This window comes from Budorcas taxicolor, chromosome 20 (genome assembly GCF_023091745.1).
Source record: "Budorcas taxicolor isolate Tak-1 chromosome 20, Takin1.1, whole genome shotgun sequence".
NCBI lineage: Eukaryota > Metazoa > Chordata > Mammalia > Artiodactyla > Bovidae > Budorcas > Budorcas taxicolor.
The window spans coordinates 14,027,336-14,044,035 of NC_068929.1; the positions used below are offsets into that span (position 1 = coordinate 14,027,336).

Below are 16,700 nucleotides of genomic sequence, written 5' to 3' on the forward strand. Positions count from 1 at the left end.
GTCGCTTCAGTCGTGTCCGACTCTCTGCAACCCCATAGACGACAGCCCACCAGGCTCCGCCGTCCCTGGGATTCTCCAGGCAAGAGTACTGGAGTGGGATGCCATCGCCTTCTCCGAAATAGGGTGTTACCAGAAAAATATTACTGAAAAGCCGCTGCAAAGTTTTGAGCAGATAAATGATATCTGACTCAATGTTTTAAAAGTCTCCCTTTGTTGTGAGAGATTACACTATAAACTTAGAGAGGCAAGGAGAAGCCAGAAGCCCGGTTAATTTTTGCAGTGATCCAGATGGTTGTATTCAGAGTACCAGTTTAGCTTCTAGACAATAGATTTGCTGACATTTAATATGGGTTATAGAAAAGAGAAGGATAATTCTAAGGTTTTGAGCTGGAGCATTTAGTGTTTTAAGAATTTAACATTCTTAGAGAGATGGAAATATCAGACCACTTTACCTGCCTCCTGAGAAATCTGCGTCCAGGTCACGAAGCAACAGTTAGAAATGGACATGGAAAAATGGACTGGTTCCAAACTGGGAAAGGAGTCCATCAAGGCTGTATATTGTCACCCTGCTTATTTAACTTATATGCAGAGTACATCATGAGAAACACTGGGCTGGATGAAGCACAAGCTGGAATCAAGATTGCCAGGAGAAATACCAACAACCTCAGATATGCAGATAACACCACCCTTATGGCCGGAAGCGAAGAACTAAAGAGCCTCTGATGAAAGTGAAAGAGAAAAGTGAAAAAGCTGGCTTAAAACTCAGCATTCAAAAAAACAAAGATGATGGCATCCAGTCCCATCACCTCATGGTGAATAGATGGTGAAACAATGGAAACAGTGACAGACTTCATTTTCTTGGCTCCAAAATCACTGCAGATGGTGACTGCAGCCATGAAATTAAAAGATGCTTGCTCCTTGAAAGAAAAGCTATGACCTACGTAGACAGCATATTAAAAAGCAGAGACATTACTTTACCAACAAAGGTCCGTCTAGTCAAAGCTATGATTCTTCCAGTAGTCACGTATGGATGTGAGAGTTGGACCATAAAGAAAGCTGAGCACTGAATAATTGATGCTTTTGAACTGTGGTTTTAGGGAAGACTCTTGAGAGTCCCTTGGACGGCATGGAGATCAAAACAGTCAATCTTAAAGGAAATCAGTCCTGGATATTCATTGGAAGGACTGATGCTGAAGCTGAAACTCCAAAACCTTGGCCACCTGACGCGAAGAACTGACTCATTGGAAAAGACGCTGATGCTGGGAAAGACTGAAGGCAGGAGAAGGGGATGACAGAGCATGACATGATTGGATGGCATCATTGATTCGATGGACATGAGTTTGAGCTGGCTCGGAGTTGGTGATGGACAGGGAGGCCTGGCGTGCTACAGTCCATGGGGTCGCAAAGAGTGGGACATGACTGAACTGATTTAATGTTTCTGAGCATTGAGAATCCTGATTTTCAAGAGTTATATAGAAGGCTGCTGCTAAGTCACTTCAGTCGTGTCCGACTCTGCGACCCCATAGACGGCAGCCCACCAGGCTCCCCCATCCCTGGGATTCTCCAGGCAAGAACACTGGAGTGGGTTGCCATTTCCTTCTCCAATGCATGAAAGTGAAAAGTGAAAGTGAAGTCGCTCAGTCGTGTCCGACCCTCAGTGATCCCATGGACTGCAGCCTTCCAGGCTCCTCTGTCCATGGGATTTTCCAGGCAAGAGTACTGGAGTGGGGTGCCATTGCCTTCTCCGATATAGAAGGCAGCAGAATGCAAAAGCTGATAACTTATTCAAGGTAATATAGTGAAAAAGTTGAGTCCTTGCTCTGGATCTAGACTACCTGCATATGAATATTGGACCCACAAATATTCATTTACTAGATTTACGATTTAGGCACATCATTTAACCTTTCTGTTGCTAGTCTCCTCCTGTGTAATAGGACCTGCTCACTGGGCTGCTACAAGGCTTAAAGGACTGCACACTTCAAAAACCCTTAGGATACTGTCCAACAGTTTATGTTAGCAATAACTGTTATTGGTCACCTTCCAACTCTTTGTCACTACTTGGGTCTTTATTGAGCACTGATATATTCATTAAGCAGAATTCTCCTACATCACAGAAAACACACCATCTCTATCACTCTCTCTCTTAATTGTGGCAAGTCATAGCTAGTGATATATGGTATGTGACTTAGGTCACAGTTCCTTCTAAAAGACATCACTGTAACAGTAATCTATTCTCACTTGTGGAAACAAGCTAAACAGTGAACTAAATTTGAGGCTTGAGGTTCCCAAGTGTGCTATGGCATATGAATTGATAAGCCCACTATACCATAGACAAGTGAATTCCTATACTGAAACTTTTAAAATAGGATATCAAAGGCAATGTTTAAGTGATATTTTGGGTCCATTAGGTCATTGTATAAATATAAAATACCATTAAGCATGTGTATAGTATTTTACAGTTAACAAGGCACTTTTACACACCAGTGGAAACCAGCTTCCAAGACCGTCCTAATGATTCTTGCCTTCCGGTCTGAATGCACTTGGGTAGTTTCCTCAATGAAACAGACTATTTTCTGTAACTAACAGTTCAGTTCAGTTCAGTCGCTCAGTCGTGTCCGACTCTGCGACCCCATGAACCGCAGCACGCCAGGCCTCCCTGTCTATCACCAACTCCCGGAGTTCACTCAGATTCACGTCCATCGAGTCAGTGATGCCATCCAGCCATCTCATCCTCAGTCGTCCCCTTCTTCTCCTGCCCCCAATCCCTCCCAGCATCAGAATCTTTTCCAATGAGTCAACTCTTCACATGAGGTGGCCAAAGTACTGGAGTTTCAGCTTCAGCATCATTCCTTCCAAAGAAATCCCAGGGCTGATCTCCTTCAGAATGGACTGGTTGGATCTCCTTGGAGTCCAAGGGACTCTCAAGAGTCTTCTCCAACACCACAGTTCAAAAGCATCAATTCTTCGGCACTCAGCCTTCATCACAGTCCAACTCTCACATCCATACATGACCACAGGAAAAACCATAGCCTTGACTAGACGGCCCTTAGTCGGCAAAGTAATGTCTCTGCTTTTGAATATACTATCTAGGTTGGTCATAACTTTTCTTCCAAGGAGTAAGCGTCTTTTAGTAACTAACAGAGTATACCAGAAATGAATTTGTATAATGGGTGTAGATCAGAGGGATTGCTGTTTCTGCTTGTTAACTTAGATCACCTCCTCTGGGGATGTCAGCCATCATGTTGTGAATTCATTTGGGCAGCCCTGTGGAGAGGCCTAGGTAGAGAATTGAGGCCTCCTACCAACAGCCAGCATCAACCTGCCAGCAAAGTGAGTTAGCTATCTTGTTGGAGCTAGACGGTCCAGCCCCAGGTGGCATTGACTGCAACCTTAGGAGAAACACTGAGCAGAACTGCCCAGGCAAGCTGTTCCGGAATTCCTGACCCAGAGAAACCATAAGCTGTGAAATGAACATTGTTTTTAGCCACTAAGTTTTGGGGTGCTTTGTTACAAAGTAATAGACAATACTTGAACTAAGCACTTCCAGACGTACAAGCTCAGTTTCGAAGAGGCAGAGGAACCAGAGATCAAATTGCCATTTGTTGAATCATGGAGAAAGCAAGAGAGTTCTAGAAAAACATCTATTTCTGCTCCATTGAGTACACTGAAGCCTTTGACTGTGTGGATCACAACAAACAGTGGAAAATTCTTAAAAAGAGAAGGGAGTACCAGACCACCTTACCTGTCTGCTGAGAAAGTCTGTATATGGGTCAGGAAGCAACAGTTAGAACTGGACATGGAACAACAGACTGGTTCCAAATATGAAAAAAGTACAAGGCTGTATATTGTCACCCTGCTTATTTAACTTATATGCAGAGTACATCATGTGAAACAGTGGGCTGGATGACTCACAAGCTGGTATCAAGATTGCTGGGAGAAATATCAAGAACCTCAGAATACAGATGATACCACTCTAACGGCAGAAAGTGAAGAGGAACTAAAGAGCCTCTTGATGAAGGTGGGAGTGAAAAAGCTGGCTTAAAACTCAACATTCAAAAACCAAAGATCATGGGATCTGGTCCCATCACTTCATGGCAAATAAAAGGGGGAAAGTAGAAGCAGTGACAGATTTTATTTTCTTGGGCTCCAAAATCACTGGGGACGGTGACTGCAGTCATGAAATTAAAACATGCTTGCCGTTGGAAGAAAAGTTATGACACACCTAGACAGTATTAAAAAGCAGAGACATCACTTTGCCAAAAAAGGTGTGTTATAGTCAAAGCTGTGGTTTTTCCAGTAGTCACATATGGATGTGAGAGTTGGACCATAAAGAAGGATAAGCACTGAAGAACTGATGCTTTTGAATTGTGATGCTCTAGAAGACCTGAGTGTTCCTTGGACAGCAAGGAGATCAAACAAGTCAGTCCGAAAGAAAATCAACCCTGAATATCCATTGGAAGGACTACTGCTGAAGCTAAAGCTCCAATACTTTGGCCACCTCATGTGAAGCACCAACTCATTGGAAAAGACTGTGATTGAAGAGAGACTGGGAAAGATTGAAGGCAAAAGGAGAAAGGGGTAGCAGAAGGTGTTAGCATCACCAACTCAATGCACATGAACTTGAGCAAACTCTGGGAGATGGTGGAGGACAGAGGAGCCTGGCGTGCTGTTTCATGAGGTCACAGAGTCGGACATTACTAAGGGACTGAACAGCAACAGCAACAGTCAATACACTAATTTGATCCTGCCTATCAAACTGTATAGTACTGGAGAAAAAACTGCAAGTTGGACAAACTTAGCAATTCACTAATGGTTACAGATACTTAAGTGTTTAACTCCTAAATGAATACACAGGCTGTTAAAGCTAAACCCAAATTCTTTCTATGACATTATCCTCCTTGGGAGCTCATCCTATGACAGCAGTCCCCACTAATATCCTTTTGTCATGCCTCTAGTCATAAATTATATAAAAGTGATACATTTTTTCGTTGGAACTCTCATGGCAGCAGCTGTAGTAAACGTGGCCCTCAGTTCCAGTACTAGGGTTTCTAACGGCTGGCTCACAGTATTATTTAAGCCACGCTTCATCTCCTGAACCTACTCTGTTTCTGAAAGAAGAAAAAAACCTGCCATGAGCTTCTTTTTACTGAAATAAGAAAGCTAAGGAGAAAAAAGAGGGTAGTACTGGTTTTTAAGAAATTTTTCCAAATACATTTTTTAAATAATAAAAAAGACATCCTGAGTCATGTATTTCTCATGCATTACCAGAGTAGCTTATTGCTAGCATCAAATTCCTATCTCACATTTGAGTTGGGCAACATTTATAATAGGCCACAATACAGAATTTACACAAAAAGCAGATCAACTCTGAAACAGCAGAAAAACCAAGTATAAAGATTAATCCATATGTAACTGGGCAAACACAAAAATGTACTCAACAATTCTACTCTATTACTCATGAATTACCCTTATTATTAGGGATGACTTCTTTAAAGCATATTCTACAAATCATTAAAGGTATGGAAGAGAATTTATTTCACTTTGTGAGGCTTTACTTTCACAATTATACATACCCTTGGCACAGGAAGACCCCCTATCAAAATTCTATTAATTGACTTAAGGTAAATAGGTTGATTTTATGAGACTTTCAGACAATTAAGTTTGAGAAAGTTTATGATTATCAGGATTTGTACACATGATCACAATCAAAAGAAAGAGATAAACCAAAGAACAAGACTTTCTTAATCCCCCTGAAACCATAAATTACAATTTCTGGTCAAATGGTATTCCTATGCTATATTCATGTTTATCCCATTTTCCATTTTATACTCTGGCATTTCTTTTCTGAATACAGGTTACATACAATATTATGTGTTAACTCCCTGTCTTAATACCACAAAGTCACCTGTTTTACCATGGGTATATTTTTATCATTTAGAGTCGGATATGCTTGTTAATAAGCCAGTAATACTCCAGTAACTTTGTGAATGCAAACACACTGAGAAGTAAGAACAAATAATGGAGTTATTATTTCACGGATCCTCATTCAAGTTCAGGAAAATTACTCCTAGAAAGCTGCAATTCTGCCAAATATATTCTATGTTTAAACGGAAACTGAAAGAAAAGTGAAATTGCTGGAAGCCTTTGACAGTTCACTAGACATTGTGTGCTTTCAATAGTTCAACACTGTTAGACTTGATAATCAAGAGTAAGTTAATAGGCTAACATTTTAAAATGTATACTTTAATTAAGGTATAAAGTATATAAACAATCAGGTAAGCTTATAGAGAAGCTGACCAAGATACATAAATTAGGAGATATAAGTGTCCATCTAAACTTCCTATACTTCATCTTTTTTCTTTTTACAGAATATTTATTAAAGTTGTTTAATATACAATTTTTCATTTGTCATTCTGGAAGTCCTTTTTTAGAAAGACTCTTCTTTATCTGATGATAAATAGGAGCCACGTTATCAGTGATTATTCTGGACCTCCACGCTGAAAAGGAAGAAATAATGCAATAAGATTAGGTGTTTCATTTACAAAGACAATTTTCATGGCAACTATACAAATCTGAGACATTTTAAAGCAACGATCTTTAGGTCTTAAAACCAATTTCGGATTTTACATTGCTTTTGGGCTCTCATATCAATATTATAAAGAATTTCAGATCTGAAAGGGACTCAAGGTTGATCTAGGTCAACGGTCCTCAAATTTCTTGGTCCTTTACGCTATAAAAAAATTAATGAGGACCCTGGTCAGGAACTAGATCCCACACGCCACAACTTAAGAGTCTGCATGCTGGAACTAAACAGCTCACGTGCCTCAATGATCGAAGGTCCAGAATGCCTACAAGTAAAACGATAACAACAAAAACCAAACAGGTGCAGCCAAATAAAGAATTTAAAATAAACTAAATATTTTTTAAAAATTAATGAGGACCGTAAAGAGCTTTTTTTCATGGGGTATATATATTTTGCTATTTACCATACTATATACTTCTACACATATTCTTTCAAGCACATTTACCAAGGGCTCAAACATCATTTATTTCTCATAGTCCTGGCCTACCTGACTATCCCTGTCTTAGGTATGGACACACCTTGACAAGACAATTAGAAGAACATGTAAATCAGCATCTGAAACTCCAAAGCTAATAATGTTAAGGTGTCTTCCACAGTATTAGGATAAAGAGCAACAACATACTTGGATAAATTCCATTTCTTCTTGAGACACAAGTTTCCTTCTGTATTTCTGAGGTAGAGTTCTTATCATCTCTGCAGTGTCTGGTGGACCCTGATGCATCAGCCAGTCTGGTGATTTACTTCCCTTAGAATGCTGCGAAATTGAAGAAGTATGAGATGGTAGTCCTGCTGATCGTAGAACTTCTGATACTGAAATTAAAATAAAAAACCAACTTAGAGGGATTGTTCAGGGTCTTAAAATACTATTTTGAGTTATTACTGAATAATCAAGTTATTCTTAAAATGATTAAATATTACAATTCCAAGAGGTAAGTATTATAGAGTAACTTGGTTGGGTAGCTATATAGTTTATAAGTTTGTTTTGAAGCAAATGAGGTAGTTTTAAGTGAGTGAACTGCTAAATTGAGTAAGTTCATAACATAATGAAATTTTTAGGTAGTGGAGGTCGATCCATGTGGATAACTGACATTACTTAAGTTTTGCCCTATGGTAGAGATTACAAGTAGTATCATACAATGGAGAATAAAAAAGCTGGAAAATGGAGATGAGATTTGTTTTCTCCAGACTTGTCTGTCACTATAAATTCTTCAAGAGTTACAATAAGTTAAAAAATCCATATAAAATTTGTTAAAATTCTCCCTGAATTAATGGTTGAGTATCTTATACTAAAGACAGTGACAGATGAGTAAAAGAAAAACAGAACTTGTTCAGAATCTTCAATTACTTTTAATGGGTAATGACTACTAAGTTCTAAGGCAATCCAAGAAATATTTACTGACTGAATGAACAGATATATCAGTGAATGAGAAAGAGAAGGTTAGCTGGGAGAAAGATATAGGAATGGTGGTTATTCATCATAATGTCTGCAGATATAAACATGGGAGATTCTTCTGAAGGACAGAAGAAAAGGTAGAACAAAAACTGCCATATATAAACTCAGTTATCACCAAAATTCAGAAATACCTACTGTTAAGTTACTACTTTTTAAAAGTAAGTAACAGAAGTTAGTTAACGCAACCTAACATACCACTGTGACCTAAGCTACAATTGTCAACCTGATTTTAAAATGAAAAATAGTCTATAATAAAATATTCATGTATGGATCTGATTGTACATATTTTTTTAGTCTAAATAAACTGCAGCTTACCATTTGGTTTAGGATTGTCTCTTCTGTCAGGGAACCTTATTAATGGAGTATGTGGCTTGACTACCTAAAAGAAAAATATAATGCATGAGAAAGAAATGAAGTACTAAGATAACCTCATTAACTACACAAGAAATAATCTATTGAATCCCACAAGCAGATATCTTTGTTAAAATAACTTAGTACTTGACAGCAACTTTAAATTTTCTATTAAAAAATTACTTTTAAAATTTTATTCTTGTATTTCCCTGGTGGCACAATGGATTGAGAATCCACCTGCCAATGCAGGGGATACAGTTCACTCTCTGGTCCAGGCAATTTCCACATGACACAGAACAACTAAGCCTGAGCGCCAGAAGCTGGTGCTTTGTACAGGAGCTGTACAAAGCCTGTGCTCTAGAGCCCATCAGCTGCAACTGCCGAGCCCACGTGCCTAGAGCCTATGGTCCACAACCAGAGAAGCCGCTACAATGAGAAGCCCACGCACCACAAGGAAGAGCAGCCCCCGCTCGCCGGAACTAGAGGAAGACTGTGCTGCAACGAAGAACCAGTACCGCCAACAAAGGAATACATAATTTACTCTTCCCCAGCAAGGGTAGCTAGTCTATGAACTATTAATTGTTTATCTTATTTGATATTCATAATAAATTTGTACTTTATACATCACAAAACACTGCATTGTACTGCCAACTGACCTCAAACAACCCTATAAGGTGACATGGATTTTACGTTGCGTGACTTCCAAATCATCCTGCTGACTGGTAAGAACTGGAAGTTTCCTTGACTTGTACTGACTATTGTTTCTGTACTATGTTTTAATACTTAGTAGTTTAGAATAGGATAAAAAGCATACTGAAAATCAGGTAATCAAAAAAACTTTTTCTGGCAACAAAAGTAACACATGTTCTGCATACAAAAAACTGGTAAAAACACAGAAAAGCACAAAGAAAAAAACATTATCTATAAGCTCAAAACACACATAAAATAGATTTAAACTTCTGATAACTCCTGACTTTATTCTTTTTCCTATACCCATAGAAGTACATGTATTTAGATAACTTTTTCATAAGCTATTTGAAGAGTATTAACTTTTTATCCCTAAAATTCCAGATAATGCCATAGAGGAACTTAAGCAGAACTTTCAGTATCAAATCATCCGAATATATATAAAATGTTAAGACTTAATAAACAGAACCCTAAAAATAACTTCTCACTGTGTCTAGTAACTTTTTCTTTTCATAGCCAAGCTTCTTGAAAGAGTGTTCTATCCATCTGCCAGGCTGATGTTGTTTCAGGATAAACTTCAAACTGGCATTTGACATCTGCAGGTCCATCATGATCTGGCCTCTCCCTACCTCTCCAGTCTCATTCCCCACCATGGTACCATTCACTCCAGGTACTCTGAAGCACTTCCTATTTCCCTACCTTGTCATACCATTTCCACCCTCATTCAACTGAGAGCTCATGTGCTCTGCCAGGAAATCTCTCCCTGGTTCCACCCTATGTCCGTGTCTCTGCTTTTACCTATCTTGTAAAACAGCCCGACTGTCACTCTTCTCTTAAGAAGATTCCCCATCCCTAAATCCCATTTAAAAAGGACTCCTATGTTTCCACAGCAACCTGAACATCTTAAGCATACTGTGTAGAGGACACCTAAATGAGCCAATGACTACAGGACAGCAAAGTTCCTGGAAGGGCGGAGATGGAAAACGAAGAACTTCTGCAGCAGTGCCCAGGACCCAGTACATGCTCAGCAAACATCAGACAAACGAGTGAACAGACTACGTGTCACTCAGGGTTACCTGTACAGGCATAGGAGTATCTAGACACACACTTAAACATACGTACTATACCAGAGAGAAAGAGCCCATTTCAACATAGTTTTTGTACACTTAAAAGCACAGTAATATGCCCTTACAGGTCAGTTGGCTATCCTTTCATTTGTACCTTTCTAAGTCTCTTAGTTCCAGCTGTGCCTCTTACATAACATATAACACTGACTATTCATTTGTTGGCCAACCTGAGAACACTTTTAAAAGGGGAGTGAGACCACTTACATTTATAACTCATAAATTTGGTATATTTTTTCATATCATTATTGAACATTCTTCATCCTATGATCTTTATCTTTGCTTTCATTTGTGGGGTTGGTCGGTTGGTTGTTGGTTTTTAGAAAGATCTGTCCTTTTCACAATGTTTCTGTTATGCTGTTACCTTTAGACAATACTCTCAATTGCCTGTTTCTGAGATACTATCTATTGGTTCACTATCACTAGAAAGAACGAAGGTAATTGATGGTAATCTCTTCTCTGCCACCCCTCCCCATCTTTTATTACCAGTTAATAACTAGAGGCAAGTACAAGTTCTTCTACTTTCTGTATACTCTTCCTCTTATTCCTCCGTTTAAAAAGCCTTACTAGATATATACTGTCAGAGCAAATACTACCAACAAGTCTTTCTCCCTTCTCTGCATTATCTAGCCTTAATTCTACAGTTAAATACACTCAGTGACTATATCCAGTTCCTGTGTTAAAACAGCTACAAGTACAACTAAGTATTCCTTAGTTGTCTGATGCTTATTCCCTGGGAGAGCTAGTAGGAAGAGCTTTGGGGAACAGTATTCCCTGAGTTAGTAAAGGTTTAGAAGAGTTTGTGGCCTTTATACTTGAAGGTCAGTGCAGCTAGATAAAGCTTAGGTTTACATTTTCTTTCCTTAACTACCCTAAATATGCTATCCACATGTTTTCCTTTAAGAAGTATTATTGTTGAAAACTTTGATAACTTAGTAAGTGCTTGGTCTTGTTGCTTGGATCACCAAATAATTCTTTTCTTTAAAAGTCAATGATTTTACTAGAATATACCCATTAGTCAACAAGTTAGGTCAAATCTCTCAACTACAAGGTATAACTTTAAGTCTCTTTTTGTAACAGGAAAGTCCTATTAAATTATAGGTATTGAGACTTGGTCAACTCTACTTTCACTTTTTCAGAGACTTATTATACAAACGTTGCATCATCTCATCTTTATCTACTTCTATGCATTACTGACTCGATGGAGGTGAGTTTGGGTGAACTCCGGGAGATGGCGATGGACAGGGAGACCTGGTGTGCTGCGATTCATGGGTTTGCAAAGAGTCGGACACAACTGAATGACTGAACTGAACTGATGACATTCTCTGAATCCCTTTAATCTTTTTGCATTATCTTTGATTTTTTGGGGAAACTTATTTTATGAAGGAATCCACTTCTATGATTCATGAAACTCAGGCTAAGTTAAAAGTGTTGCGTTCTGGAGGAAATGACACTCCACTCTGGACCTTCTGGTTAGAACTACTGTCTTCTCTTTCTACCTCAACTGAAAACCCAGCCTCATGCTGCCAAAATACCCGCCCTACGATTCTTGGAAGATGCCAAAGTCGACTTTGTTAGAGGCTTTTTCAGAGGAGAAGACAACTCTTGCCTTCTCAGAAGAACAACCCTCTACTTTTTGCTTTATGAGGCAGATAGCAACTCCAAACCACGGACAGGTTGGGACCTGCGCAGGCCTCAATCGTTATCTGCGTGTTTTTAATCCTTTTTCTCCTTTCCTCTACTATTTACTTTAGGAAAACTTCTAAGCTGCCCATTGACCTTTGTGTTCTTTCCAGTTTAGGGTCTATTCCTGAAAGGTTCTTTTCTTTTATTCTTAATTCTTTACTGACTTCAGAGTTGTACCATCCCTAAAATCTTAACCTAAAATCCAAACTCAACTACAGCCTTTTAATTCTTCTTATTTCCCACTATCAGTTTCAGCCAGCCCTTCATTTCCTTGATCTCTCCCTTTTCTCCCAGTCAAGTGGTTCCAACTTGACTTTACTTCCTTTTTCATCTAGCCTAGACCCACAGTCCACTGAGCAACCTCCTGGCACTCTCAACTGCCTTGCTGTAAATCTCAAACCCTGAATTAACCCAACTACCTACCTTCTTCCCCTGTGTCTTATACAGGTAAGTGATTTCCTACATGATTACCTCCTCTCTACTACTGTATCACCCCAAACGTATCAAATATACATTGCTTGGCATTCAGCAGGCATTTATAACTTACCCTTCTAAAATTATGTTTAAATACTCTGCATCCAGCCAAATTCCTCTGCTTAATAGTGACACCAGGCTTTGTGAATTCCTATCAGTTTGTGCCAGTCTGCTGAACTACTACTCTGTCTTCAAGATACCTATCAACAAGTGCTAAGCTCTGTGGAAGCACCATGTATTATCCTGTTGGCACTGTGGTCCCAGCACTGAGTACAGGCCTGGCACAGAAGTACCCAACACATTTTGCTAACGTTAACATGTTGCTGGCACGTACTGCTTTGTATTATGAATGCGAATATAAGTCTTCGCAGCTCTGTTAGAAGTAGACAGGCCATTCCTTATTCTGTATCTCACAGCATCTTTTTTGTTGCATGTATTAATAGTTCTTTATTATTGCTGTGTGCTGTTCCACTTTAACAAGTCTACCTCACTTTATATTGCTAATGGATATTTGGATATTTTCTGGTTTAGGTGTTATTATGAATAAAGCAACTATGAACATTTTTATCTTGTTTTTTAAATAGGTATATGCACTCATTTCTCCGGGGTATAAACCTATGAGTAAGACTGCTGGGACTTAGGGTGAAGTGAAGTGAAGTCGCTCAGTCGTGTCCGACTCTTTGCAATCCCATGGACTGTAGTCTACTAGGCTTCTCTGTCTATGGGATTTTCCAGGCAAGAGTACTGGAGTGGGTTGCCATTTCCTTCTCCAGGGGATCTTCCTGACCCAGGGATCAAACCCAGGTCTCCTGCAGTGCAAGCAGATGCTTTAATAGGGTAGGTATGTCTAACTAGTAGTAAAGGCCCACAAAACAGTTTTCCAAAGTGGCCATACCTTTTTATATTCCCACCAGCAATGTATGAGAGTTTCGGATGCTTCGTGTTCTAATCACCACTTGGCAGTGTCAGTCTTTTTAAATAATTTTGGTGGTTTCCTGGTTTTAATTTGCATTTCCCTGGCAAGCAATGATGTTGAACATCTTTTCACTGGCTTAGTGCTCATTCAAATATCTTGCTTTGTGCAATATCAAGTTTTTTTTTACCCATTTAGAAAACTGGGCTATATATTATTGATATATATAATTATCTATTAAGGATACCAGTCCTTTGTCGGGTGTTCTCCTGTCCTCACAAAATCTTTAATTAAGGCTTAATAACTACGCACTGAATAAATAAGTGAGGATCATTCATTACAATGGGAGCAAAGACTGGAATCTAAGATTATATTCCAGAGCGAAATAACTGTAAGAAAGTCTTTCAAGAGATGTACTTGTGAAAAGGGAAATGCACTTCTCATATCAAAGTTAAAAGTTAATTGTACAATAATGCAATTTGAGTTGGAAAAAAACTCGAGTAAAACAACCACAAAAGTGGAGATCGTAGCCCTTTATAGACCAAGTTTAATTTTCCTACGTAAGCTAAAGACCACAGTTGGAGAAGCAAAAACAAAAGCTGTCAGGAGTTAGTAACTGATGAGTGGGTTGATAAAGTCCCTCTAGCGCCAATCTAAATTCAGGGAAAAAACATTACAGAAAAACTTAAATATATGTATTTTCCATTCTCCCCTATCAGGCCTATAACCAGACGCTGGTTGGTGGAGGAGAGTATCCGGCGAGGACGCAGCTCGCGGGGCCAGTTCTCTGGCCATTCCCAAGACCTTGAAGGGACACTGGGTCAGAGCGAAGGCTCGCTTCCTTTCACGCCTCTACCGCCTTCCTTCCGATTGGCTGATTCGCGACAACCTAGACAATACCGGCCGCTGATTGGCCAGCATATTGCCAAGGCAGCCAAGCCTGCAGCCTGCTAAGAGGCTAAGGAGGTCTCGGTGGAGGGCAGTCTGGGGACTTTGCAACAGCTAAGTGCCTACCTGCGGAGATGCACTCCCTCGGCCTGGCTCAAATCGTCAGCTCCGTCCCAGGCTTCACTGCCCGTCCCAACAAGCGCAAGGTCCAATTCTCCCATACACCCGGGGAAGCAGCTGCTGGCTCTAGGCAGGGCCGCGGTCACTGCGCCGCCTCCACCACCGCCTTTCCTCCCCAGCGCGGTGTTACAGTGAGCACCTTTCCTATAGCCCACGGAGCAGAAAGGCGACCGAGTCTCCTTACCTGAACGACCCTGCTGGCAGACGCCATCTTGCTGCCCATCATGACCCCCGAGAAGGGGCAGCTTCCGGGGCGCTGGCGAGCCGCGGTTTTAACAGGCGTCCCGCGCGGCTCGGGGCGGGCCCTGCCTGTGGCGTCACGGAGGAGGAGCCGGCGCCGGGGCAGGACCCTCCTCCACTGTGGAGCTAGCCCCACCCCCTGGTGCCTGACACCGCCCCGCCTCTCTTCCCGCTGGGGAGCTGACCCACGTGTTTCCCGTTGTTTTCGTTTTGCAGGTAAAGATTTGTGATGTTGGATTTATTTTGTTCATCAGCCTATGAGTGACCTAGGACCATTTCTTCTCCGGATAGTCAGTTTTTAATTTTAGCGTAGTCCAAAATGTAATATGAAGCCAAATAAATAATATAAATTCTTTTGTTCTAAAATGAACAATCTTGTTAAAATTTGGGAGTAAGAAGCAAACTCAGAGTGGTGGCTAATTCTGACTCTATAGGTTCTATGGGTTTCATATTCCGTTGCTTTTTAGAAATTTGTTAATTTTTTTTTACTGAAGTATAGTTGTTTTACAATGGGTTCATTCCCGTTGCTTATTAACATTGCTTGATTTGGTTTTCTGATTCCTTTCTCTACCATTACTCCTGATATTAAACTGCTGCCTGCTTCGAGTTTGAGAAAACTCAGAAGTTCTAGGTTTTTTTTTTGAAACGAGCCATCCATCATTCCCCCAAGTTGTATTAATGTTAAATTCTATGGTAAATATTAGTGTTTACAATGTTAAAAAATTAATACACAGTACAATATGTTGCAGCCATTTTGTAGGTAATGTAACACATTACATTATTGTAAATATTTAGAGCAACAAATTTGTTTTGATGATCTAAGTCAATGTTTTCTAAATCTAGGAGAGTTATTTAACCTAAATATGGGCCCTTCTGATTCAGAATTTTTGGAGGAGACCAGGAATCTTTTTTTTTTAATGCTTTCAAAGCTTGTTTTAGCAGCACATAGCATAGTCTAAAATCAGATTGATAAAGTGGTTAGGTGGGCAAACCACATGAACTGGCAAATTAAAAAAGAAAAACAAATTTCCCTTAAAAATATTAAAAGACATTCAACCTCTCTTATTCTAAGAAAAATTTAAACTACACTGAAACACTATTTTTAATCCATCAAATTGGCCAACAGCAATAGTTGGGACAATATGATCTGGGGAGGCTGTGGGGAAAGAGGCACTGATGTATATCATTTAAATTTTAGTTTAAGGCAGGACAAGAAAAATTAAACAAAATTCTCTCTGTGGGTCCCTTTGGGCCTCCTGCCTCCCTAATATGCAGTGTTCATCTCCATTACACATTAACCACAGCTCCTCAAAGATGGAAGCACCTGCTCAACCATAAAGATCCTTTTCTTTCTTTCTTCTGAGGCTGGCAATGTAAGTTCCTCAAACAATAGGGTTCTTTTCCAGTTCTGTAAGGGGTCACAGTGACTTGTCGCTCAATTTGTACCTGCTTACCTGGACTAAGTATGCTTTGTGGACTTTATCTGAAGTATCAGTTTGTCATTTAGATATACAGTCCTTTGTCTCAAAAATGTACATGACTGTGCCTTTGACCTCTTAACAGGCAGAACAGTCCTCAGAGCTTTCTGAGAATCTGCTTCCTGGATCATAGTCTTCACTTTGGTTTATATAAAATTCCTTCCCCAAACCCCCGCACCCCTTAACTATTCAGTAGTTCATTGAATTTTCATCAACAGTGGGAGTAAAAGATGGTACTCAAAAAAAAAAAGTACATACTGAATGACTCCAATTATATGACATTCTGGACATTCTGGAAAAGGCAAAACTATGAAAACAATAAAAATAACAGTGGTGGTCAGGGGTTGGGGGGAGGGAGGGACAAATAGGCAGAGCACAAGGAATTTTTAGGACAGTGAAACTATTCTGTACGATAGTATCAATATAATGGTGGGTACATGTCATTATATTTATCAAAATGCATAGAATATGCAGCCTTTGGATGATAATGACACGTTAATGTTAAGGTTCAGTTGTAAGAAACGTACGGCTGTAGTGGGGGAGGTTGTGCATGTGTCCGAGCAGTAGGTATATGGGAACTGAACTTTCTGCTCCATTTTGCTGTGAACCTAAAACTGCTTTAAAAAAATAAAGTATATTAAAA

The 16,700-nt window shown here is 39.7% G+C and overlaps 1 protein-coding gene across 1 annotated transcript; it reads right to left on the reverse strand.

Moving 5' to 3' along the window:
- Positions 1-5,319: 5,319 nt before the first annotated feature.
- On the reverse strand, positions 5,320-14,620 carry MRPS36 (mitochondrial ribosomal protein S36). The gene is made up of 4 exons (XM_052659219.1): positions 14,524-14,620; positions 8,352-8,415; positions 7,206-7,393; positions 5,320-6,497 (listed from the first exon to the last, which is right to left on the reverse strand). The coding sequence occupies exons 1-4, from the start codon at positions 14,563-14,565 to the stop codon at positions 6,480-6,482; spliced, it is 312 nt and encodes a 103-aa protein (XP_052515179.1). The 5' UTR covers positions 14,566-14,620; the 3' UTR covers positions 5,320-6,479.
- Between the last annotated feature and the right edge of the window lie 2,080 nt (positions 14,621-16,700).